General features: G+C 57.8%; 1 protein-coding gene across 17 annotated transcripts in view; it reads left to right on the top strand.

Moving 5' to 3' along the window:
* AGAP1 (ArfGAP with GTPase domain, ankyrin repeat and PH domain 1) overlaps positions 1-23407 on the top strand; it is a 527130-nt gene that overhangs the window by 313488 nt on the left and 190235 nt on the right. For all 17 annotated transcript variants that reach the window (XM_070071490.1, XM_070071487.1, XM_070071488.1 and 14 more), the window contains one exon: positions 16217-16321. In XM_070071490.1, the coding sequence (XP_069927591.1) occupies positions 16217-16321 (105 nt within the window). The remainder of the gene's footprint in view (positions 1-16216; positions 16322-23407) is intronic.

Here is a 23407-nt window from a genome sequence, read left to right as displayed (position 1 = left end):
GCTGTTACCCAGAGATGAGGAAAGGCTGGGAATCTGAATCAGCTCCCTGGGCTTCTGCTTTGTGTGTGGCTTGTCTGTGATGATCACTCCCCCTTTGTCAGTTACAATGTATCCATCTACCAGGGCGGTGGGTTCCCTCCATGCCTATGAAATTGATGAGCTGATGAGCAGGGAGAGACTTACTCATATTTTAATGCCAGCCGTAACAGTGGTTCTCACACCCAGACAACAGGGGCATCAAAGTTGGTGGTAGCAAGGAGTATTTGCCGCTGTAATTGACAAATAATACCCCTCATAAATACTGCCAGTCTCTTCAATTAGTTTTCATCTAAAATTCGGTCTACAAAATGATGGCCTGTCAACTGACAATGAATGGCAAAAATTAATAAATTGTCTTCTAAATAGAATGGACACTTAAGAAAAATTGGGCAGCCAATTTAGCACAGCGTGAAGCGAGGGAACCTTTTGTACTGGTGCCGGGCACTAATGTTGTCTCGATCTTTATTAATGGTGCTCCACGGCTGCTGACAGTTTTGTTGCTACTGGCAACTTTCTTCATTAAAATTAAAGCCAGCATCAGATTCCATTAGCCGTTCGCTGGGCACCTTGCATTTTTTTTTTTAATACATATTGTTTCTTATGTTAACTCCCTCTCCTCCCACAAGAAGTTTTAAAAGAAGTTGAGCGGGAAGAATTCTCTGCCAAGGGGCATGCTCCGTTGCCGGGGGCAGCATGGCCGGACGCGGGCTGCGGCTGCGGCCCGCACGCCTCTCCCGTGCCCTCCCCTTCCAGCGTGTTGGGGTCAGGCTTCAGAGGGGAGCAGGGGATTGGCGCCAGGCTTCTCAGTTTGTTCTCCCTGAGAACTTCCGCCGTGTGTGCGCCTGGGCCCGCTGCACGGCACCACGGTAGCAGCTGCACGCATCCTCCAGCCAGGCCTCGGCGTTAACCTGTATCTGCAGAACAGATTGCCACCTTTGAAGGGAAAAAGCAAGCTTTGCCGAGTAAGCCGAGAGCTGTTTGCAAAGCTGCTGCCTGCCCCTGGCAGCACCACGAGCGTTTCAAAGACAGGCATCGCGGCCACAGAACGCTCGGGCCTCAGCCTGCGCCGGGGGCCGGCCGCCAGCGAGGGCTGTGTGGCTGCCGAGGGTGCCGGCCGGGGGAGCCAACACTCCGCTCCCTGCCCAGCTCTGCCTGCTTCTGGGAGCCCTCGGCAATGCCATCTCGAGGCCAAGCCTTCATCACAGAGCGGGAGAAATCCTGACACGCATTAGAACGTGAACAGCTGGACGTCAGGCCCAGCGAAGGGCTTTACCCCAGCAAGTGCACAGGCGGGCAGCTCCCATGTGGCTTATCTCAGAGCGTCCTGGCGCTCCCGGCAAAAAGAAAAGCTCCGTGTGGATCCAAGCTCTGGCTCTCTTCTAATGCCTCAGGGGGCGGCTGACGATTCCGCATGTGAGAATTGCCTCATCCTCACCGTGCAGGTCTCTTGTCACCACAGCCCCCTTGCGCCTTCTGAGTGGCAAATCGCAGATCAGTAATGTTGCTAGCAGCATCCAGGTGGCATCACATAAAACGGAATCCAACAAGTGGAATATCCTCCTCATCTGTCTTATTCTCGGTTTTGGAATTTTTTTGGATCCTGAAACAAGTGCCTGAGATCGCAAAGAGTTTTCTTTAAGATTTGCTTATTTTTATTTGAAAGAGTTGCAGAGAGAAAGAGAGGGGAAGAGACAAAGAGAGATCATCCATCCACTGGTTCACTCCCCAGATGGCTTCAACAGCCAGGGCTGGGCCAAACCAAAGCCAGGAGCCTGGAGCTCCACCTGGGTCTCCCACATGGGGGCCCAAGCATCTGGGCCATCTTCTGCTGCTTTCCCAGGCACTTTAGCAGGGAGCTGGAGCAGAAGTGGAGCAAGCCAGACCCCAGCCGGTGCCACTGTGGCATGCCTCTATTGCAGGCTGCGGCTAACCCGCTGCGCCACAGTGCCAGCCCCGATTACAGCTGTACATTGCTTTGCTTTGGAGAGCTGAGGCGGTGGCTAAGGCTCTGTTTTCAGGCATTTTAGAAGTGAAGTGAGTCAGTTAAATAATCACAGGAATCCTCTGCTACCGTCTTTTTGAGTGATCTTAAGTAATTAAATGAAGAAAAATGCGCCAAATGATGCATCAATTAGTTGTGTATACACAAGAAGTGTTTACTAAAGACTGCACTGTTTGCTAAAATGTAGATGTGCCATTATCTCGCCTTGCTGACAAGCCCATAAAACGGACAGCCCCGAACTCTCCCAAGGCGCGTGCGGCCGTTGAACCTCCGTGGGCCCTTCTCCCACTGCGCGGCCCCCACCCCCTGCAGTATCTGAACCAGGCGAAGAGACAGTTGTTACTTGATGGCTGAAGCCGCTAATATGCCGCAGTAAATGAGGCGTGAAATGCAATACTTTGTATATAGTATACATGGTGCCATTCCTACGTGGAAACAGCAAGGCCGTTTGTAACTTGCTGACACGATATTTGAGGGTGTTTTCATCATTAAATTGTCCTGATTAACAATCAGCTTCTCCAGAGAGAGCCCATTCGAGTAATTTTTTAAATGTGATGAATCAGGATTTGTGAAGCTCCGCCTTCACCTCCCGTCACCCACGGCCGTTGGCATCTGAGACCTTTGGAGGGAAATAAAGACAGCCTCTTTTCCTGGTCACTTCCAGGTGCGCGCCTTGGCCCACGCCTGGTGTCTCCGTCCACATTTGCTCACGTCAGTGAAATACCCTGTCGTCAGTGGCAGCGACGTTCATCTCTCTGACAGCCAGCAGGGTGGACCAGAGCAGGCTTCCGTAGAGGAAGCCAGCTGGAAGTGGAGCCCATCTGACTGCCCACGTGAACAGTCGCCTCCGTTACCCACTTGCACTGAGTTCCATAGCCCACCAGGGACCCGAAGGGCGCTCGTGCCGAAGGCTCCCCCGTCCCAGTCCCAGGTCGGCTCTGACAGAGGGGCTGACGAGCTGACTGCTCGTTGGGGTCCCTGGTGAGTGGCTAGGACCTCAGTTCCTCCTGCTTGTCCAGGGCGTGATTCTGGGGATGACCCTAAAGCACTGTGTCCCTCTGATCGGTTTCCCTAGCCTCGCACTGCCCTCCTCAGCCCCTCCACCCCCTGCCACGAAGACATCAGAATCTGTAGAAAGGGTCTCGCTGCCGGGTCGATGCAGCACGATTTTAAAAAGCACCATTCAGAGGCAGGAGAGCTGTGGAGGACCCTGCCCCACGGCCCCGGAGCATCCGGACACCTCTGCCGCAGGTCCTTTTCCATGACGGACTGAGAGTAGGAGTCCCTCCTTCACCCCGGGCCACTGGACCCTCAGCCTGGCGGGAGGCCCGGGGAGGAGAGGAATGCAGTGGAGTGCGAGACCCCCGTGGGACCCCGCTGTCCTGGAGCAGGCAGGGACTAGATCTGCTTTGTTTTCCGCAAGCCCAGCCTCAGTGTGTTTCTCGCTTTGATCAGTTCATGGAAGCCTTCAGGTCTCTAAGAAACTCAAACAGGGGCAGGAGCCATGGCCATGACAATCGTGACATCACGACTTTGTATTGCACAGGAAGTTTCTAGAGACCGAGGGGCAAGGCGCTGTCAGGGCCAGCTGCAGGGGCTGGCTCCTTCTCTGCCCGTCCTAGCACACGGCCTGGGGTGCCGTGTTGAAAAGGCTTCTGGGAGCCGAGCGCCCCGTGTACCTGTTGTCCATCCCTGGTTTAGGTCTGAGTCTAAAATGGACACATGGCTGTTGGTCTGCACAGACCTCATCTCTTGATCAGGAGGAAAGCGAGTACTCCCTTTCCTGTGATTTCTCTAGTAGAACCTCTAGCCCATGATTTGAATTGCCACAGTGTATCTGTGTCTTTTTTTAAAAAAAAAAAAATTATGTATTTGAGAGGCAGAGTGCTAGAAAGAGGAAAAGAGAGACAGAGACCTTCCATCTGCTGGTTCACCTCCCAGATGCTCAGAACACAAAGGACTGGGCCAGGCTGAAGTCCAGAGCCAGAAGCTGTTTCCAGATCTCCGTGTGGGTGGTTGGCAGGGACCGAGTACCTGAGCCACCGTCTGCTGCCTCCCGGGCTTGTTAGCAGGAAGCGGGATTGGAAGTGGAGCAGCAGGGACTCAAACTGGCACTGCAGTGTGTGATGTGCGTGTCCAGTGGCAGCTTATCCTGCTGCACCACGACCCCCGCCCTGTGTCTTAGCTTCTGCGACAGGTAGGAATCCTGAGGGGCAGGCCCTGGTGACGCCCTCGTGAAGGCAGTGACGTCGTCCGTCCACTGCACCCACACTCGGAGCTGACTGGTCTTGGTTCCTCTGTGTGCCGTGTCTAACCACCTCTCCCGTAGAGGGCAAGGCCTAGCTTGTGGTTGCCGCCCGGGTCCGGGAGCCTGTTCCACTTCAGCTGATACTACCTGGCGCAGTGACGTCACTGCCATAGGACTTTGACCATACACGGGACGGCCGCACTCGTCCAGTCATCCATTGGTCAAATGCCTCCTGAACCTTTGCTGTTGGCCAGGTTTTGGGGGAGTTGGGGGAGGGTCCTATCTTCCTGAAGGTAGTGACCTAGAACTCAGGGAACCGGGAGCACAGGAGCCCGTGTGGGCCTGGGACAGCTCTGTCTGTGGAAACCTGAGGCCGGCGTTGTGGCAGAGCGGGCAAAGCTGATGCCTGCGATGTGGGCGACCTGTAAGGGCACCGGTTCAAGTCCCTGCTGCTGCACTTCCAATCCAGCTCCCTGCTAATAAGCCTGGGAAAAGCAGCGGAAGACGGCCAAGTCCTTAGGCCCCTGCCACCCACATGGGAGACCTGGATGAAGCTCCAGGCTCCTGGCTTTGGCCTGACCCAGCCCCAGCCCTGCAGCATCTACAGAGCGAACCAGCGGATGGAACATTCTCTCTCTCTCTCTGTCTCTTCTCTCCCTGTAACTGTGACTTTCACATAGAAACTAAATCTTAAAAACAACAACAAAAGAAACGTGATACAGACCACATGAGGGATTTCTGTCAAATGTGCGGGCCACATTACGAAAAGAAGGAAGTGAAATTAATTTTTAAGACTGTGTTCTATCTAACTGCATATATGTAGTATGTATTCACCATTTCAGCATGCATTCAATCTAAAAAGCTATGGTTTTTCTTAACTAAGCTTTTGAAATCCGGTGTGTGGTGTACATCTATGGCACGTCTCAGGACTGGTCACACAGCAACGCCATGGTTGTCACAAGTGGCTCGTCATGGCCCTCCTGTCCAGGGCAGGTCCAGGGACAGCCTCTTCTACAGGGAACCCAAGATAGAAGATACGGAGGGCCCTAGGGTGTGACTGCTGGGATTTGCCACAGCTACCAGGTGCCACCTGCACTGCTGGCGGAATCCCTGGTCCTGGACAGGGTAAGGGGCTCCCTGTGGTACCCCAGGCCTGAATGTCTATAGCCCAGGGTAAGGTCTGGGAAGAAGACTGGGACTTGGGCCCAAGCTCGGGGCAGGGGCAGAGAGTAGAGTGGAGGAGAAATCGCCCAGAAAGGGACAGAGGAGGTCAAGGGGAGCAATGGTAGAGTGAAGCCCAGAGCGTTCTCCAGTGCTAGAGCGTAAGGGTGTGTTCTGGCACACCTGGGCTGCCGGAGTGTGAGCAGAACACCTGGGGGACAGAGTGTTCAGACTGTCCTAGGACACCTTTACAGGCGTGTTTGGGGAGAAAACACCGCTCCTAGCAGACGTCTGAGGGCTCCGCACACAGGGGACAGGTGGCTTACCCAGTGAGTCAGCTCTGACTCTGCACAAGTGTGCACCCCCCCCCCCCCCCCCCCGTGACTCAGCCAGCCCTCCCTGCAGCCTCTGTGAGACCTGTGCTGAGGCTTCTGGCTTGAATAAAGACACAGGGACAGGCTTGTGTTGTTGCCACACTCGCAGACCACCAAGTAAGCCCTGAACCATTTGCATTTTCACCAAGGGCCACCATCCCACGAAGGACCACTCTGGCCAGCATGGGTGCCAGGATCTGCCTCCCAGGCAAGCCGTTGCATTCACTTTAATCTCCTTTAGCTACAGGAGAAATTGCTGTGAGAGCCTCAGGCTTTGTTTGTGGTTCTGTCCCCAGGGGCGGTCTGGGTGGGAGGAGAGGTCAGCCTGCAGGAAGGTGATGAACGGTTCAGCTGGCCCCAGCCAGTGTGCAGAGTCTTGTCCCTGGTGCTGAACATCTTGTGACGGGAGAGACAGGGGGACCAGGAAGAAAAATGAGGCGACCATGAGATAATCTTAACTGGAACTATCTAGACGGGATCTGCCAGGCCTGATGGGGAAAAATGTTTGTTTTATGTGAGTTTTATTTTCCTCTGGATAGGGGAGGTGTGCTGAAGGCCTCTGCTTGGTGCTGCCTGCACACTGTGTGGTAGTTCCGTCACTCCCTCTGCCCGTTTTTTAATTCTTTTGGTTAGCGCTTGGCTGTCAGCCAGACGTCACAGAGCCGTCCAGACCTACCTGACGTGGCCGTCTCTCCGGCCTCCCCCACTGCCAACGAGGTTGTAAAATGTGGGGTTCACGGGGAGTGGGTGCACAACAAACTTTGTTTCTCTTCCCTGTCATTGTTATCAGTCTTGTGACTCGGCTGACACTGCATTAAATTGGATTCGTGTCCATCATTATTAAAATGTGAAGTGTGCCGGTCACAAGGCATACATTTCGGGGCAGTTAGCTGAATAATTCTTTTCTTTATCATCCCAAATTACTGCTGAGCTCTGGAGAGGGGAGCAGTTTAGCCAATTATTGCCATTTGAGCTGGATTTGTGGGTGATTAGCTCCTGGCCGAATCCAGTGCCGGCCGGCACTTTGAAGCCGGGGCTGTGTGATTTTCTCAGCGGTGAGGTAGGAATAGACGCGGCTAATGACAGCAAGGTCGCGCGGGTGAGCTGACCTGTGTGTGGTGCAGGTTTGGGTTTCGCAAATAGGGCGTCCACAATAACAAGTGTGTCACTAACCCCGCCGTGCATAATCGCGGCTTTATAGGATTGTTGGAGATGCTGACAGCTCAATTAAAGTGTAACCCTGCAACCTGGCAGAATGACAGAAATATTACGAACCGGTGGCGGAGGGGTCACCGGGGAGCTGGCTAAAGAGCCCGAATCCTCTCCTCCGCCTTCGCCCCTCCCCCGAGGCAAGCTGGTGGAGAAGCCTCGGGTTGTGAGATGGTGGGTGTGGGGCGGCAGACAGCCCCGTGTTCACAAAGAGCTCAGCGAGGGGTCCCTGCTGCGTCCACGGAGCCACCTCAGCCCGGACAGGAAGACTGAACGGCAGAGGCCAGACTGCCCAGGCGTCTCCTTGCGCCGGAACTTCCGTCGGGTTGTGTTTCCTGTGGGAGGATGCTCCAGGGAAGCCGGTCCTTGGCGTTTCTCCGTGCCCGCGGCGAATGATTGCTGTTACTGACTCGCTTCTTCCACTGAAGAGCGTTTTCTCCGCCGTGAATGATGAGCCGTCTTGATCCACGACGGATCTTTTTTGTTTTAAACCCTAATTCTGTAACGTGCACGTCACGCATCCAGATGTCGCCGGTGCCACCGTAATCGGTCACCCTCCCTCGTCTGCTTGAGCCTGCAGGTTTGCTGGGAGTAGTATACTTTGCTGGGACTTTGTTTGAGGGTGTCCCCTGTGCCGGCCGCGGATGCGGGACACTGGGGGCCAGATCTGGCTCAGCCAGCCCCAGCCCCGCAGACTCCCTCGGGGGGAGAGACCTTTGCTGTGTGTGTTGGGGGCAGGCACAGGGCTCGGTGCCCGAGAGGCCCTCGGGGAAGGGAAAGGAGGCTGAGGACAAGTGTGACGTGGGGCCCTGCAGGGCACAGCTGGGAGAGTCAGCGGATCTCCTGCACTGGAGCAGCCCCAGCCCGTCCGCAGGGCTGCGTGTCACCTCTTGGGCTACTCTAACCACGCACCGCAGACCAGGGAGTTCCAACAACAGACGTGTATTTTATCGCAGCGCAACGTGCGTAGGCTGGTTCCCTCCGAGGCCTCCATCCTCGGATCTCTTCCCTGTGTGTCTGTGTCCTGATGTCCTCTTAGGAGGCCAGTGCTGCTGGACTGAGGCCCACCCTGGCTGCCTCGGTCTACAGTGGTTGGCTTGGGGTGGGCACTTACGCAGGTCCAGATGCCACCTAGGCCACTTGAGTGCCACGTCAGAGTGCCTGGACTCCATGCCCAGCTGCGGGTCCTGACTCCCGCTCCCTGCTAATCAGACCCTGGAAGGCAGCAGCTTCTGCCACTTACATGCGAGAAATGAATTGAGTTCCTGGCCCCCAGCTTCAGCTCCTGGGGGGAAATTGAGGGCACTTGGGGAGTGAACCAGTAGATGGGCCGGCTCGCTCGCTCACTCCCTCTGTCTCTCTCTAATAAGTAACAGAAGTTTTTGAAATAATAATTAACTCGATGAAGGCCCCACCTCCAAACGCTGATATCTGAGTGGGGTGGGGCTCAGTCGGCCCAGTCCAGCAGTCGTGAGGGGAGGGGGTGTCACCAGGGAGGCTGGAAGTAGGGGGAGGACTCGGTCGCCGATGGCTTCTGTGTGGTTCACACCCTGTTAAAGGGCTCGGGGATCTCTTTCTGCAGAGCCTGGGGAGAATTGGGGGCCTCCTGGTTCACCTGGACTCCCTGCCGCCGCCAGTGCTGTGTCCGGTAACAACCTCCTCTGCAAAAAGAGGCTGAAGGCGAGGTTGGCCCACAGGGGACAGTGTGCGTCCGGGGTCCTGGAGGGTCCCCAGCGCCAGCAGCCTGTGTTGCAGCGGCTGGCGGAGCAAGGGCCTCTTGAGACAGGAGTGAGTTCGGTGCTTGGGACCGTAGCCTGACACGGGTCCCTTGTGGAGCCGATGGGCACTGCTGTGAGCAAGGCCGCTCTCACCGACCCCCACGGCAACACTGGCTGCTGCGGGTCCAGCGTGTGTGCTTGTGACCTGCAAGGGACAGCTGTGTGCCACGAGGCAGGAAGGCAGGAGAGACCCTGCCGAGGACACTGTGGAGCAGGACGCCAGCCTCGCTTTCCAGTGTCTGTGGATGAAATCCCACCCAGAGGCATTTTCTGGGTCTCTGGAAGCTAATCTGATGTGAATCGGCCGCGACTCTAATGCAGACTACAGGGAAAATCTTAATTAGGGTAAACGTATTAAAGGCATGCAGGTCGGCTGACTGGGGTCCAGCCTCTTGGCTCCATATTTCAGCATTTTTCTGAGCCATTTGAGAAATTTGCAGAAACCTTTAACTTCTGTAAGGAGAATGTGTCCCAAAGGGTTGTGAACACTGGTCACGGAGCACAGGATGAGCGGCTGACCCGGGGAAGCACCAAGTACTCACACATCACCTTCAACGGTTTTTCTTCTATTTGTGAGGCAGAGACGCGGGCAGTGGGTTCCCACTGACCTGCTCATGCCCCAGGTCCTGCAGCAGGTGGGGCTGGGCCCTGGGTGGATCCAGGAGCTGGGAACTCAGCCCAGGTCTCCCACAAGGGTGGCAGGAGCCATCACCACTGCCCCCAAGGGTGTGCTTCTGGAAGGAGCAGGCCTTGGGCATGAGGATTTGAGCCAGGCACTCGGATGGGGTGTGGAGTCTTACTCTCCAGGTCGGGTGCCCCTTCCTCCAACGTCGCTTTTTTTCTTGGTGGGGGAATAGCAACATTGGCACTTCTGAACTTACGTGGGTGGCTTTTCTTTTTAGAATTTTTTACAAGGTTTTTTAATTTATTTTGGGAGGATGGAGAGAGAGAGACTTGGGCCATTCTCTGCTGCTTTCCCAGGTCATTAGAAGTGGAGCAGCCGGGCACCCATGTAATATGCCAGTGTTGCAGGCGGCAGCCTTACCCACTACACCCCGCCCCAGCCCCAGCCCTGGCCCCGGCCCCAGCCCCAGCCCCAGCCACAGCCACAGCCACAGCCCAGCCCCAGCCACCCAGCCCCAGCCCCGGCCCCAGCCCAGCCCCAGCCCAGCCCCAGCCCAGCCCAGCCAGGGTGTTTTTAAGCCCTGGCAAGGCAGTTGTTTTTTCAACTTGGCAATGAGGAGACTGCTCTCGCCCCCTCGGGGGCAGGCCGACTGCATTCACACCACTGCTAAGGCACACGGGCCCTCTCCTCCACTCTCAGTCGGAGGTACACGCGGCCTCCAGGGGCTGCTGAGGCACCTGGGAAATGCTGCCTTGAGAGAGCCTGTGGGGGACCTGAACGCTACGCGGAGCCGCCCTTGTCACGGCTGCTGCTGCACCGGCCCTGTGGTGCCTCTGTGTCACCGCGGTCCCTGTGTAGGCAGAGGCCAGCCCGTTCAGCCCCTCAGACTCCAGAGAAAGACTGATTTGCCGGGTAAGACCCCCAGTCTCTAACGCAGTCAATAAATCTTTGTTGGTAAATAATTGCTATTGAGCAGAGTTTTAATATAAATTTATGAGTGGTGTTTTATCACAGCTCGGGGCTGTGGCGAGCCCTGAGTGATGGATTCCAGACAGCACTCACATCCGTTACATTAACTTTGTAAGTTATTTAAAGCTTGTGCACTTAACATTGCTTTTGGCTTTCAGTGACCTCCTGGGACCAGAGACCACACATGGCGAATAAAGAGACGGCAGCCACGAGACACGGTGGCAGCCACGAGACACCCGGCTCCCTGCTCCTCTGTAACGAGGGTTCTTCCAGCAAGAAGTGAACGGCTCTGCTGGGAATCCTGGTGTTTGGGTTGTAGATCATCAAAATCCCAGCCTCTCTGAAGCGTCAGTAAATTTAGTAGGTGGTGGCAGCGAGGTCGCATTTGCCACGTGAGGTGTCACAAAGCCCTTGACTGCTCACTCTGCAAACTGGTGCGAGGCATGAGGGCTGTGCTGTGGGTGCGGTGGGCAGCATGACTCACAGGGAGGCCGTGCAGACTTGGAGCCACGAGCTCAAACCCGTGTCCCCCGTTCTGCCGCCAGCTGCCCCGTGGATTATCCATCTTTGGGCAGAGAACCCGAAACGTGGTGGCTTACAACAGTACCAGGTTCCCATCTGTCTGTCGTGACTCTGTTGTGACTCTGTGGGCAGGACATCTGGCCAGGTCTCTGAGGATAGCTTGTCACTGCCCAGCAGGTGCTTTGGAAGACCCGAGTGTCCAGAGCTCCTCTCCCGTACGTGTCTGGTACCCGGCGGAAGTAGCTCAGACAGCCGCGGGTGGTGGCACTCGTGTGTCTGAGACCCCGGTGATCTCAGACCCTCCCCAGGAGCACAGTCAGACTTCCTCCAAGGCAGCTCGGGGTTCCCAGGGGTGTGAAGGCAGGATCTGCCGGGCAGCCCTGCGAGGGACTGGTAACCCTGGGCAGCCGTCATGCAGAAGTACTTTCGTAGCAGATTTGGCAACTTGTGGGACCTCCTTGGACTCTGCGATTCTGTGGTTCTCACTTGGGACATAAATTCTTTAAAAATCAGTGTTCCTAATTAATGTAAGCAAATGAAGAAGAAAACACGTGTTTATTCCCTCACCGCCCCGTTTATAGTTCAGCTGAACCTCTGATCTCAGAGCCACGGCTACACAGGCTGGGAAAGCCCGAGCCACCGGCCTCAGCCCCCCGAGCCCCTGCAGCCACTGCTGTCCCCAGTGGCCAAACCAGTGAACCCTGCAGGGCCACCCAGTTCCGGACCTGAACGTCCCAGACCGTGAGGCTTCGTGGACCTGTTCTCTTTGGAAAGTTGGTGCCCTCGGGTATTTTGCTGTAGTAATGAAAAAGCTAAGTAATGCAGTGACCTTGACGCAGTTCTCTCTGCAAACCGAGTGGAACCCTGTCTGAGAATCCCTGGTACTCACCCCAGTGGGGTGGGGGTGGCTGGTACGTTCCCTGTGTGGGGTGAACAGCCGCTTTGTGTGCCCAGCCCACATCCGAGTGCCTGCTTCGATGCACAGCTCCGATCCCGACGCCAGCTCCCTCCTTCCGCAGACTTCGGAGGCAGCTGTGATGGCTCAAATGACGGGATTCCTGCCACCCCTGTGGGAGACCTGGAGCGAGTGCCCCACACAGGGGCTGTGGCTGGCATTTGGAGAATGAGGCGGCAGAAGATCTCTCTCTCTCTCTCTCTCTCTCTCTCTCTCTAAAATATATAGTTTAAAGAAAGAAAAAGCCAGTGAGAAGTGGCTCTTCCGAGGGAGAGGCAGGACTTCCCAGCAGAGGCTGTGCTGTGTGTGGGGATTCCTGTGGTGTGGTGGCCGTGGTCCCAGCATAGCCCCTGTGGGTCGGCCTTGCAGCCCGAGTGGGCTTGCTCCCCTGAGCCTCCTGCGAGCGCGTGGTCACCTGTCTCCTCCAAGAAACCACGGCTGGAGCCACCAGTGTGCTTCTGTGTTCCAGGCAGTGATTTCTGGGGTGGCTTCTAAAGACCAGAACGTGAAAGTGACAACAGCAGTTCAGGTGGGAGATGATACTGCTCTCCTGGACCAAATCGCGGTCCAAGCGTGCGGGCGGCACTGCCGGCTCCGGTTTCAGTTCGCCCGTGACTCACACGGGTGACCCAGACCCTCTCTCTGCGCTCACGGTAGGACGTTGCCTTGTGTGTGGCATGCGGAGCGGCAGTCTGCCGGGTTGTCAGAGAGAAGCTGTTTACACCCTGCGTGTCCCCGTGTGCGTCCCTGGTCAGCACCGCTGCCGATCTGTGCAGTCGTGAGCGCCAGCGCGGGGGCTGTTCTCAAAATGCTTTTCGTGAAATGAAAACGTGAAGGGTCTTTTTGAGAAGTCGGGAGAAACGCCCGGCTCCCAGTGCTGCTCCGTCTCGAGCCCGTGCTCGGATCGCCTGGAGGTGTCGATCCCTCTCCTCTGGGTTGGGCCTGACGTGCGTTTCCTGTGACTTCTCAGGGACAGCCCTAGCGGCCCCTGCCAGGAACGAGCGCGCTTGCCGCGGGCCTGGGTCTTGCAGCTGAGATCTCTTCTTGCCAGAGCCGCGGAGAAATCCTTCTCAACCTGGATCACCACCCCTGCACCCTCTCCCAGTCTCCTCTCCACGTCTCCCGGGGCAGGGCCAGCCAGGAAGTGGGCGTGCAGGAGGGAAGAGAGCCGTGTTAGCAAGCCTGGCCGGTGTGCCTCCTGGCCCCCAGCTCCTAGCCACCTCCCTGTGTGGCCAGGCACTGCTGCTGCCGTCACCGTCACCATCGCCGTCACCATCGCCATCACCGTCCTGTCCAGACTCATTGGCACAGTGGAGCTGCCCCTACTAGCCCCTGTGACACTTGGCCAGAGTGTATGCTGTCTGATTTGCAAGACCCTTCTGCAACAGCCCTCGGACACGTGTGGTTTGACGTGTGTTATATGTAAACATGTATGACCTGTGGGCAGTATTTAAATATAAGGCGCTATCATGGTATTTGAATTCAGTTTTTCTCCTGTGGGATAATCCATAAGTCTGACAGCCCGAGGAGCCCTTCCCGCAGGGTCACAGGGCCGCCCGGCTCATGGCGCTATGTGGCTCCATCGTGTTCTGGCTGAGGGACTCCACCCCCTGAGTCACTCGGCCCTGCCCGGTTCCCAGCAGCCCGGGTCACCCCTTTCCTGGACTCTCTCGGTCGGGGTGAGAGTGGCTTCCAGAAATGCCCCTCGTGTTCTCCTGTTCCCCTGGCACTCGGGGCCTTCCTAGGCTGCCCCGGGACGTAGCACACAGGAAGTTGTTCTCCTGGGGCCATGCACAGTACAGCACAAGGAGTGAATCTGTTTGGTGTTTTTCTTTAGCATCTCAGAGTGGCGCTCATCTTTCCTCCCACTCCCAGTCTGTCGTAGCTGAGTGGAGGTTTGGAAGGGAGAGACATGGGCTCACCAGGCCCTCCTGGAATAGAACCCCCCTCCATCCCCGCTCCTTGACTGCACCTGCATTTCTGGGGAGCTGGGCACATCCTCTGTGCTGCGTGGGTGTGCAGCCTGGGCCCCCAGCCCTCGCTGGGCTGTGCATGCCCACTGCCCTGTGTGGCGGGGTCTCGGGCTGCAGAGGTGCAGCCTCCCCCGGAGTTGCTGGCCCCAGACTGAAGGTGTTGGGCCCGGCGATGCTGACGCGTTCGGAGGGCCCCTTGAGGCATGGACCACCAGCAGGAACCACAGTAGCATGGCGGGAAGGAGGCGGGCCCTGCCATATGCCGTCGGCTGCCAAGTTCCTCTGCACCTGTGGCCCTGGGCCTTCTCTGTCTTGAGGGAGCCCTGCCTGCTGGGACTTTGCTGCCCCTGGCATACTGCTTATGAGGAGCGCGGTCGAAAGTGGACATGGCCGTGCCCGTGTGGCGGGGGTGGTCCGTGCTGAGACCACCTAAAGAAACCCACAGCAGTCTCTGGGGTGTCAGATTATACACCTGGTGGGGTTGAGGCTGGGGAGTGGGGACGGGGCTCTGCAGGCCCCCCAGCTCGCGCAGCATTTGACGAGCACGTCAGCTCAGCCCCAGAGTTCACTGAAGATCGTCTGCATTGGGATTCTTCCCTTACCAGGACCCCGAGTTTTCCTAGCATCAAAATGCATCAGCCTAATTGAGTTCCTCGGGAAGCTATGAAGTCATCTCTCCCCATGCCTCCTAATTGGGCTGTTTCCCTTTCTTCTCTCCTTGCGGCCTTGGTCGGCAGAAGGATCCTTACGAGGCTAGGATTTGCTCATAAAAGTAGCCTCCTGCCGGCCAGAGTTGTCTGAGTCCATCTGCACGGAGCCCCGGGGGTGTTGTCTGAGCCCCTGGCATTGGTCAGCGCGGGGAGGGACAAAGCCTTCTGAAGCTCAGAGCGGCTCCTGCACCAGGAGCACCGCGGGTGATCCCTGGGCCCTGGTATTGTTGGAATTCCATCTGAAATGGATGATGCAGAAGTGTGAGGCCACAGGAGGACTCGTGTGAGGTTTTGTTATGCTAAGTATAAAAACTGTAGGAATCCCAGGGCGGGGGTGGGGAGGGGGTGGTAATGATTTGAAGCGATTGCTTGTGGATTATTGCATCAGCAGTCGTGGCTGTCTCTCTCCCGCTGACTTTCTTACCAAGCAGGGAAGCTGCCGTTGCTTGCGTCTGCAGCATCGTAACGCTGTTCACTGGGTTGGTCTCTGTGCCAGGGTTGGTTTCCTGTGGCTTAGATTCCAAACACCAAGGCATGATGCGCTTTGCCACGCGTTTTCTTTAAATAGTAAGGGCTTGCGGAGAAACTGACCTTCCAAAGGTTGGCAGTTGCCGGGGGGCCGTTGCCAACCTTCATTACGTCTCCCAGTCACCATGTGTCATGGCGGTCAGAGTCCCAAGCCGGCTCAAGATCACCTCTGTGTTGGTGACACTCGGTTATGATTTGAGAAAATTAAAAAGGCGCATTATTACAGTATTGGTAGTTGAATTTGAACTTCGTCACATCACACAAAAGCGCCTACCAAATTTTTTTCTCCCACCATGGCACCCAAGGGAGAGCAAAATTAGGAGGCTGACGGAAGTGTGTCAGAATTCCCGGTCCCAGTGAATCGGTGGTAGCCGTGTGCTTTCTTGGTCTGACCACTAGGTCAGCTTACAAACGGACCATTGCCGTAGTAAGAAGGGTCTCCCGTTCTCCTTGCATTACGTTACGTTGATGGGGTTAGGAGGGGACAGGAAAGCAGGGAGACAGAGAATCATGATGGAACAGCTGGGTCCAGGAGTCCTGAGCAAGAAGCCCCTCCCTGGGACCGAGGGCTGGAGGTCCAGGCGTTGGGCTGGCCAGCGCCCTGTGGGCCCTCGGTCTCCCTAGCCCAGCAGAGCCTGCGACCAGGTGGGAGCGTCGCTGGGACCCGGCAGTTAAAATGAGAGGGAACACGCCTGGGCTCCACGTGGCTTCCACTCCCACCGCGTTCTCACGAAGCCCAAATGTGAGCTCATTAAGAACGGATTAGAGAGGATTACACACAGTTCATTAACACGGTTAACTGAAGTTGGCACACGGAATTTCAGTTTTAACAAATTAAAAATCTGAAATGAAGGAACCTGCGGGGTCCTACCTTACAGCCACGGGGCGAGAGCACGGTTACTGCGCCGTTTTCAGAAAGGGAGTGTGGGTCTCCCTCGTGGCAGCCCGGCCTTGTGGGAGGACAGGTGTGCGTGGCTGTCCGACAGAAAGTGTGTGAATACGTGCGTTGTATGTCACGGGGGGTGGGGGAACCCACACTCCCTTTGAAGATGGCAGAGCCGCGAGGGGGTCGGGACCCTGCCCGCGCACTCGGGACCTGACGCTCGGCTCCTTCTCCCTGCAGGGCATGCTCCTGAAGCGGAGTGGGAAGTCTCTGAACAAGGAGTGGAAGAAGAAGTACGTGACGCTGTGTGACAACGGCGTGCTGACCTACCACCCGAGCCTGCATGTGAGTACGGCCCCAGGCGCTCGCCTCGGCGGCACACGCAGGGAGCCCTGGCGCCACGCCAGCCTCCCGTCTGCAGTTCGCTTAGCTCCGGGGCTCCTGCTCCGTGAGGAGAGATGGTACCGACCCCCACCCTCCATTAAAATGAGTATCATTCCCCTTCCTGCGCTCCCTAACAGTCACTCTGCGGTTCTTTCATTCTACAGAGGAAGTACTAGAAAAGACACAGCCCAGGTAAACGTTTAAAGGAGCGTAGACAGAAGACAGGAGGAGCAAGTAGTGAAAGGAGCAGATGGCGCAGTGGGCTGAGCTGCCGCTTGGGCTGCCTGCGTCCTTATTGGAGGGCCTGGGTCGAGGCCTGCCTGCTCCCTGCTTTCCGTCCAGCTTCCTGCTCGTGCCCCCAGGAGGCAGCAGGTGATGACCTGCGTGCTCGAGTTCCTGCCACCCACTTGGGAGACCTTCTGGCTCCTGGTCCCAGCCTGTCCTGTCATCCACCCGTCAGCTGGTGTGGGCACCTGGGGAGGAACCAGTGGATGGAAGGCCTCTCTGTCTTTCCCTCTGTTTTGCTCCATCTTTCAAATTAATAAAGAAATCTTAGAGAGAGAAGGAACGCGTGCATCTGTCTGAAAATCTAGAGTGAAGCAGGCTGGCGCCGCGGCTCACTAGGCTAATCCTCCGCCTTGCCGCGCCGGCACACCGGGTTCTAGTCCCGGTCGGGGCGCCGGATTCTGTCCCGGTTGCCCCTCTTCCAGGCCAGCTCTCTGCTGTGGCCCGGGAGTGCAGTGGAGGATGGCCCAAGTGCTTGGGCCCTGCACCCCATGGGAGACCAGGAGAAGCACCTGGCTCCTGCCATCGGATCAGCGTGGTGTGCCGGCCGTAGCGTGCCAGCCGCGGTGGCCATTGGAGGGTGAACCAACGACAAAGGAAGACCTTTCTCTCTGTCTCTCTCTCTCACTGTCCACTCTGCCTGTCAAAAAAAAAAAAAAAAAAATCTAGAGGGAAGCAAACGATTGCATCTGAGCCCAGATGCAGCTCTGAGCAGCGGGGAGCAGAGGGGGAGGAGGAGGAGTGGCGTGCAGCTCCGGACTCCATTTCTGCCGTCAGCGCGGGCACCTGCCAGTTCTCGGGTGGTCAAATGCTGTACTCGCGAGTGCTCCAGCGAGCCCACCCCTACCTGTTTTTAGGGGGAGAAGTCCTTTCCATTATTAGCAATAACAAGTGGTTCCCTTGCTGTTCCATCTGCTTCTGGTGTAACGTACCCTCTCCCCTTTGTCCGACAGCAGTGGCCGCACCGCCAGTTACCGTGGCCAGAAGGAAGCCAGTCACCGTGTGGGTGTCTCTGACGGGTCTCTGGTTCTCAGCGGGATGCCGCCCGTGCTTTGCTTTGGGGGTATATGCAGGTGATCCCGACGTAACAGTGGCTCAGCCTCGCCATGGTGCGAAAGCAAACTTGCACAGCTGTTCTGTCCTTCCCTCTCAGCTGGGTATCTCATAGGTCCAGGAGATGTCGGGCGCCTAGACTTGTGTTACGTTACCTTGCCCAGTTCTAGGCCAGGGGGCGTGTTCCGAGCACGCGTAAGGTAGGTTAGGCTAAGCGGCGGTGTTTGGTTTTCAGTAGGTGAAGGTGCATGCAACGCGTTTTGAACCTCGGATGAGTTTGTCAGGAAACAGCCCCATCACGTGTCAGGCGCGTGCTTTGTGGATGCACGTAAGAGACAGCTACCACCTCTCCGTTTCCCTGTGACGTGTGCAGGGACCACAGGTGTACTCCGTCATATACAGATAGTCTCCATCGCAGTACCCAGCGCCCGCCCGGGACACCGGGACACCGGGGCAACACCGGTTCTGGCTCCGGAGCTGCCGGGCCCCCGGGGCAGGCGCCCTGTAGGTGGCACACTTTCTCATGATGCCCCGGAGGAGGGCGCAGGCCTGTTGACCCAGCGGCTCTCTGTAACTCAGAGAGCAGAGTCAGAGTGGCCTTCTTGGCCGTGCCCGGCGGCCAGTACAGAGTGAGATCAGATCGAGGGCACGTTCCAGGTCACCAGCTACACACCTGCCCCGCCCAGGCTCAGTGAGCAACGTTGGCTTCTCGCCGAGGGGGGAGCCGGGCCCTGCTCTGTCCAGCAGGTTCCTCCAGGAGGGTCCGTCCCTGCTTCCGTGTCACTCCAGCCCTTGGCTGCTCACTGTCAGAGCCCCAGACACGTCCTCTCACAGACGTGGGCGTGCCGTGGCCTCCCGTTTGCCTGTCCTGTCAATTCTCTTTATCCTCCTTGGGTGCGTGACTGGTCCAGGAGCGCAGAGGGGGACACCTTGGGGCCTCTCAGGAGATGATGTCATTTCCAAGTGCAGACCAGTTAAAGCCAGTCTCCTGGGAGCTCCCTGGCTGATGCCAGGAAGGGACTGAGTCGCCAGAGCAGGGGAGGTGGCCTGGCCTTGCCCGTCGCTGCCGTGCCATCCCTGTGGGATCTCCAAGCCAAGCTCCTGCAGCAGGTGGCAGGTGTCTCACAGGGGCCTGGAGCGCATCGCTTCTTTGTGAGCTGCGGGGGGACTGCACATCCCTGATGGCCGAGTCAGTGCCTAAGAGACACAGGTGTGCCCAGGGGGCCCCGTCAGCAGAATCTAGGCAGCCCCACCCCCCATCGCCCCATGGGAGACTTGGGAGCTCAGGAAGGTGTTGCTAGTTCAAGTCCCAGCATCCTGCCCCTTGGAGAAAGGCCCAGGTGTTTCAGTCCGGAAAGTTCCCAAAGCTGCTAGATCCAGGTGGTGTCAGTTAGACACGGGTCCACCCATGGCACCCGCTGTCCGCTTAGCTCCAAGCTGCACGTTGGCAGGAGGCCCACTGAGGCGACAGCTCGGGCGATGGTGGCATTTGTGGTTCGGTATTGGGGAGCTCGGGGATTCAGAGCCGTCATGCTCGGCCACAGCCCTGTCACTGGCCACACGGTCGGGGTGCTCCCGTCTGACCCTGAGGACCCCGCCGTGTGGGATGCGGGCCTGTGTCCAGCCCTCTAGACTGACATGAAGTCATTACAGGTGGTCAGTGGCCCAGAATAGCTCCCTCCTCCCTGCCACAGGGAAACGTGCTCCGTGCTGCGTCCAACACTCTTTCCTGGGGGACGGAGCCCCCGGGAGCCCCGGAGCAGGGCTGTGCCCTGAGCACAGGGTGTAAGCCTCAAGCCCATTGCTTTCCATCGAGCTGCAGGAAGGGACCAGGCTAAACAATTTGTGGAAATCCAGCAAGAGTGGGGCGACCACACCAGCCTGTCCCACTTCACAGTGTCGTCCACTGCCGTTTAACAAGTGTAGGTAATTAACTTACAAAGGGAAAACAAATAAACGAAACTAGCAAGCTGCTTAAGGAACGGGATTCATTCCAACAGGCAGTCCAGCTTTCCCACGCTGTCCACAGGAGATGGGCTCCAAGACCCCCTGGTGGCAGCATCGTGGGTGCCAAGTCCCAGTGTAAATGACACTGTGTTTGCATAGCATCTAGGCACAGCCCCCTTACAGCAGCTGACACAGAGAAAACGCTGGGCGAGCTGGTCGACCGCACAGTGGCGGGAGGAGTGAGAGGTGGGGCACTGTGCATGGCCAGCACAGACGCAGGAGTTTTTGGAGTGTTTTCAGCCCTCTGTTGGTTGGGTCTGCAGATCCGGGAGCCGACTGGTTCTACTGTGGGGTCAGGGTGGGGCGAGGAGAGCACCCGGCTGCTCCTGACACGTAGGATTCAGATTGGAGGCTAGGAGATGCCGGGCAGCAGCCCTGGCAGCACCGTTGTGTGTGCGTGCACTGCTGTGTGGCTGTCTCTGTGCCAGCACACACATTTGTCCCCTGCCCATGTGGGTGCTGCTCCCGGTCTCTGGTGGGCTGAACCCTGAATCCTCAGGCCACCCTGCACTTGGCTCTCAGGCCAACTTGGGGGGATGGAGAGGGAAGACTGGAGCGAGAACAAGCGGCGGAATCCAGCTGATAGGCAAAGAGGGTCCCTCGCGTGACGCCGCTTCACGGAGTTCCTAGCAAATGGAATTGAAAGGTGTGTTTACTTCAGCACAGGAAGCCTTTGGAACCGTGCTTAGTTTTGTTCATAATCCGCATTGTCCGTGAACTTGGTGGAGACCCCGCCTATGCGTGCGTTTCAGAATGTCTTTGCATCAGAAGGAGTGTAACCTTTTGATTGCGGCTGTGCACAAACAGCGTTTTGAAGCTCCCTCGTGGCGCTGCTGCCCTTTGCCCCGCCACCCCCACCGTCGGTTTAGAGGGCTCAGGAGTACTTGTTCTTGAGGATCAAAACCCAGGACGTGGAGCCCCTGCCCAAGGCCAACACTGCCCGGGCTGGGCGACCCATCCTGGAGGCCTCGTCTCCTCTGGGAGGGCAGGGGCACTCCTCCTGGGGGCTGCTCCAGACGGCACCTGCTTTGGTGAGCCAAGTTCAATTCCCCGGTGGGCTGAGAGTTCAGTTCGCTGTGGGACGGAGCTGCCACCTCAGCCACCTCCCAGTGGCGTGCTCAGCGCCCGTGGCTGCCAGCGAGGCCCCTGCTCGAGCATGCGCTTGGAGAGGGTCCCTAGCAGCAGTGGCTCTGGCTTTGCCGACCCCCGGCAGGCAGTGTGGAGGCCAGGGACAGACGGGCTGTGTTGTGGGTGAGGGTGTGAGGATGTCTCCACTGGATGCCCTTACAGGTGTCTCCCGGAAGGGTTCATTTGGGTGCCTCAGGCAGCATTGCCCAGGGGTCTGTGGAACAGATCATCCTTGGGACATGAGCCCCAGGTTTCCATCCCAGACGGGTGCTTTCCATGCTCTGTGTGCTAGAATAGAAACCCGGCCCTTCGATGAAGCCAGCAGCGCTGTGTGGCCCCAGCTGCACCGCGGACTCCTTGAAACCCTGACCGGAGCTTGGACATGCAGCACTGCTGCCCCTCTACCACTGACCTGAGGCTCGGTGGCTCTCATGTGCTTAGGACGGGACGGTGCATTGTCCCCATGGCCGCCCGCAGGTTTCCTCAAGGCAGGGGCTTTGAGCAGGGGCCCTGGGGTGGGCCTTGGCCCCAGGGTGTCATTTGGCACTCGCTCTTGTTTCAGTCTGCCTGCTTCTGTGGCGTCCTCCTCTAGATGTGTCCTTGTGCATTTTCACCTGAGCCCAGCCCCTGTTCCTACCAAGATGGTTTAGGAGACCTTGGTCCTGGGCCGCCTCTCCTCTGTCCCGACCAGGCTGCACCTGTACCTACCCTCCCCCGGGAAGGAAAGCCCTCTCACCCCAGGCCTGCTTCCCGCCGTCGACACCTTAGCAGTGTTCCTCTGTCAGTGTGGCGCGGAGCTCCCTGTGAGAGCCCACGTCCCAGGGAGTGATGGCTTCTCAGGAAGCCAGGGGCATGCTGGGAACGCTGCTGAGCCAGTCCGGTGAGACAAGTTCCCTGGAATTCCCTCTGAGCAGTGCCGCCCACCTCCGGTACCAAGAAATCTTAGTTCCACCCTGCACCCAGTGCCACAAGCCCCAGCCTGCTTCAGGGTGGCCCCAAAGGCTAAGGACGCCGTAGCAGGGGGTGCTGTCCCAGATGACGCCGCCCCCTGCCTCCTCGCTTCTTTGTAGTTACAGAGGAGCAGGTGTGGGCACAGGAGGAAAACGTGGTGGTCAGTGTCAACCACCCAGGGGCTCTCAAACTGGGTGTCCAGCCCAGCCACGGGGTCGGTGCTGGGGCAGGACGGCAGGGACAGTGGCCAGCGTGGACACATTGTTTCCACAACAGTGTGTCCAGCAGCTGGTTCCCCGTGGCACCTGTGTGCACAGCCTGCAGGCCCTGGACAGATGCCTACTGCCTGAGTCGGGCCCCTTCAGGTCCATGCGGTGCACCTGAGAACCTGTGGGCGGCATCTCTCCTGGAAGCGTGGAGAATGTGTACGCTGGGTGAGGAGTCTGGTGCTGCTATCTCCCGGCCACTTCAGACGCAAGCGCGTGTGACTGAAGCTGCAGCCCAGGACTGAAATTTATCCCAGCGCTGAAGCCGCTGGGTGCGATCAGCCCAGCCCAGCCTGGTTCGGGTCATCCATCTTTCTTTCTCTGGGGCCTATGAAGAATCAAAACAGTGCATACAGCCCAGCTCAGAGTGCAGAACACTGCGCGGCTGCCGACGCTCCGGGGAGGTGTCCTGCTGCCCTGCTTTGCCCCAGGCCCGAGGGCATCTCAGGATTTGCCTTGCTAAGACCACAGGAGCCCAGGCCATGTGGGACAGGCGGGTCCCCTTGTCCCAGGACCGAGCAGCACGGCTGGTCTTGATCTCCACTCAACGTTTTGCAAAGCGTCAGCAAGGAGCAAGCAGGGCGACGTCCGCGGCTGCTCCTCCGTAGTCCACGGGTTTGCCACCCTGAATGATGGTCCGACTCCGAGACCCTTTGCAAAGCCGCAGCGGCCTGGCTTGCCTGGGAGAGATAATGAATGGGTACTGCGTGGGTTCAGGACACGTGGCTAGAGCAGAGTTGGGGTGGACGGGGGCGGCCTGTCCTTGGGTCCGTGGCTGCCTGCTGGAGACACAGACACAAGCCTTAGGGAACACCTTGATAGAAAAATGGAGGGGATAATGAGAAAGAGCCCGGACCTCGGGGCTTCGCAGCTCCGCGTGGCCACCTATCCATCTTGCGTGTCGACAGAGCAGCCGTCGAGGGCAGGGCAGAACTGGCCGTGATGAGGATGTGTGCGCTGGGACTCCTAAGTGGACCTGTAAGGAGGCGCTCAGAGGCCACACGGGCGGGCCAAGGACACTCTGGGCCCCTGTCCAGGAAGCTGGCCCTGCCCTCTGGCATCGTCCTGAGGCCTTGGGCGGCTGTGAGCAGCCCTCCCCTGTGGCCACCCCCGCTGTCCTGTGGGAGTTGCTCAGGCTTTGAAAGCTCTCACTCCTACGTTTGTTCCCGTCCTGCCTGTCGCCGGAGCCCGAGACAGCTGTGGCTGCGTCCGCTTCTCCCTGATGTGCAGCCCCGGAGCCTGCTCTGCAGAGGACCTTGGCTCCCTGGAAGCAGGCCCACTGTGGACAGGGCCGCCTCTGCCGCCCCACGCGGAGCCCGTGAGTGTGTGTGGTCAGCGCCGTCCCACTGATGCTGCC

This window comes from Oryctolagus cuniculus, chromosome 3, assembly GCF_964237555.1.
Source record: "Oryctolagus cuniculus chromosome 3, mOryCun1.1, whole genome shotgun sequence".
Taxonomy (NCBI): Eukaryota; Metazoa; Chordata; class Mammalia; order Lagomorpha; family Leporidae; genus Oryctolagus; species Oryctolagus cuniculus.
The sequence above is the reverse complement of the archived record's forward strand: the minus strand, read 5'-3'. Positions and strand labels throughout refer to the sequence as shown.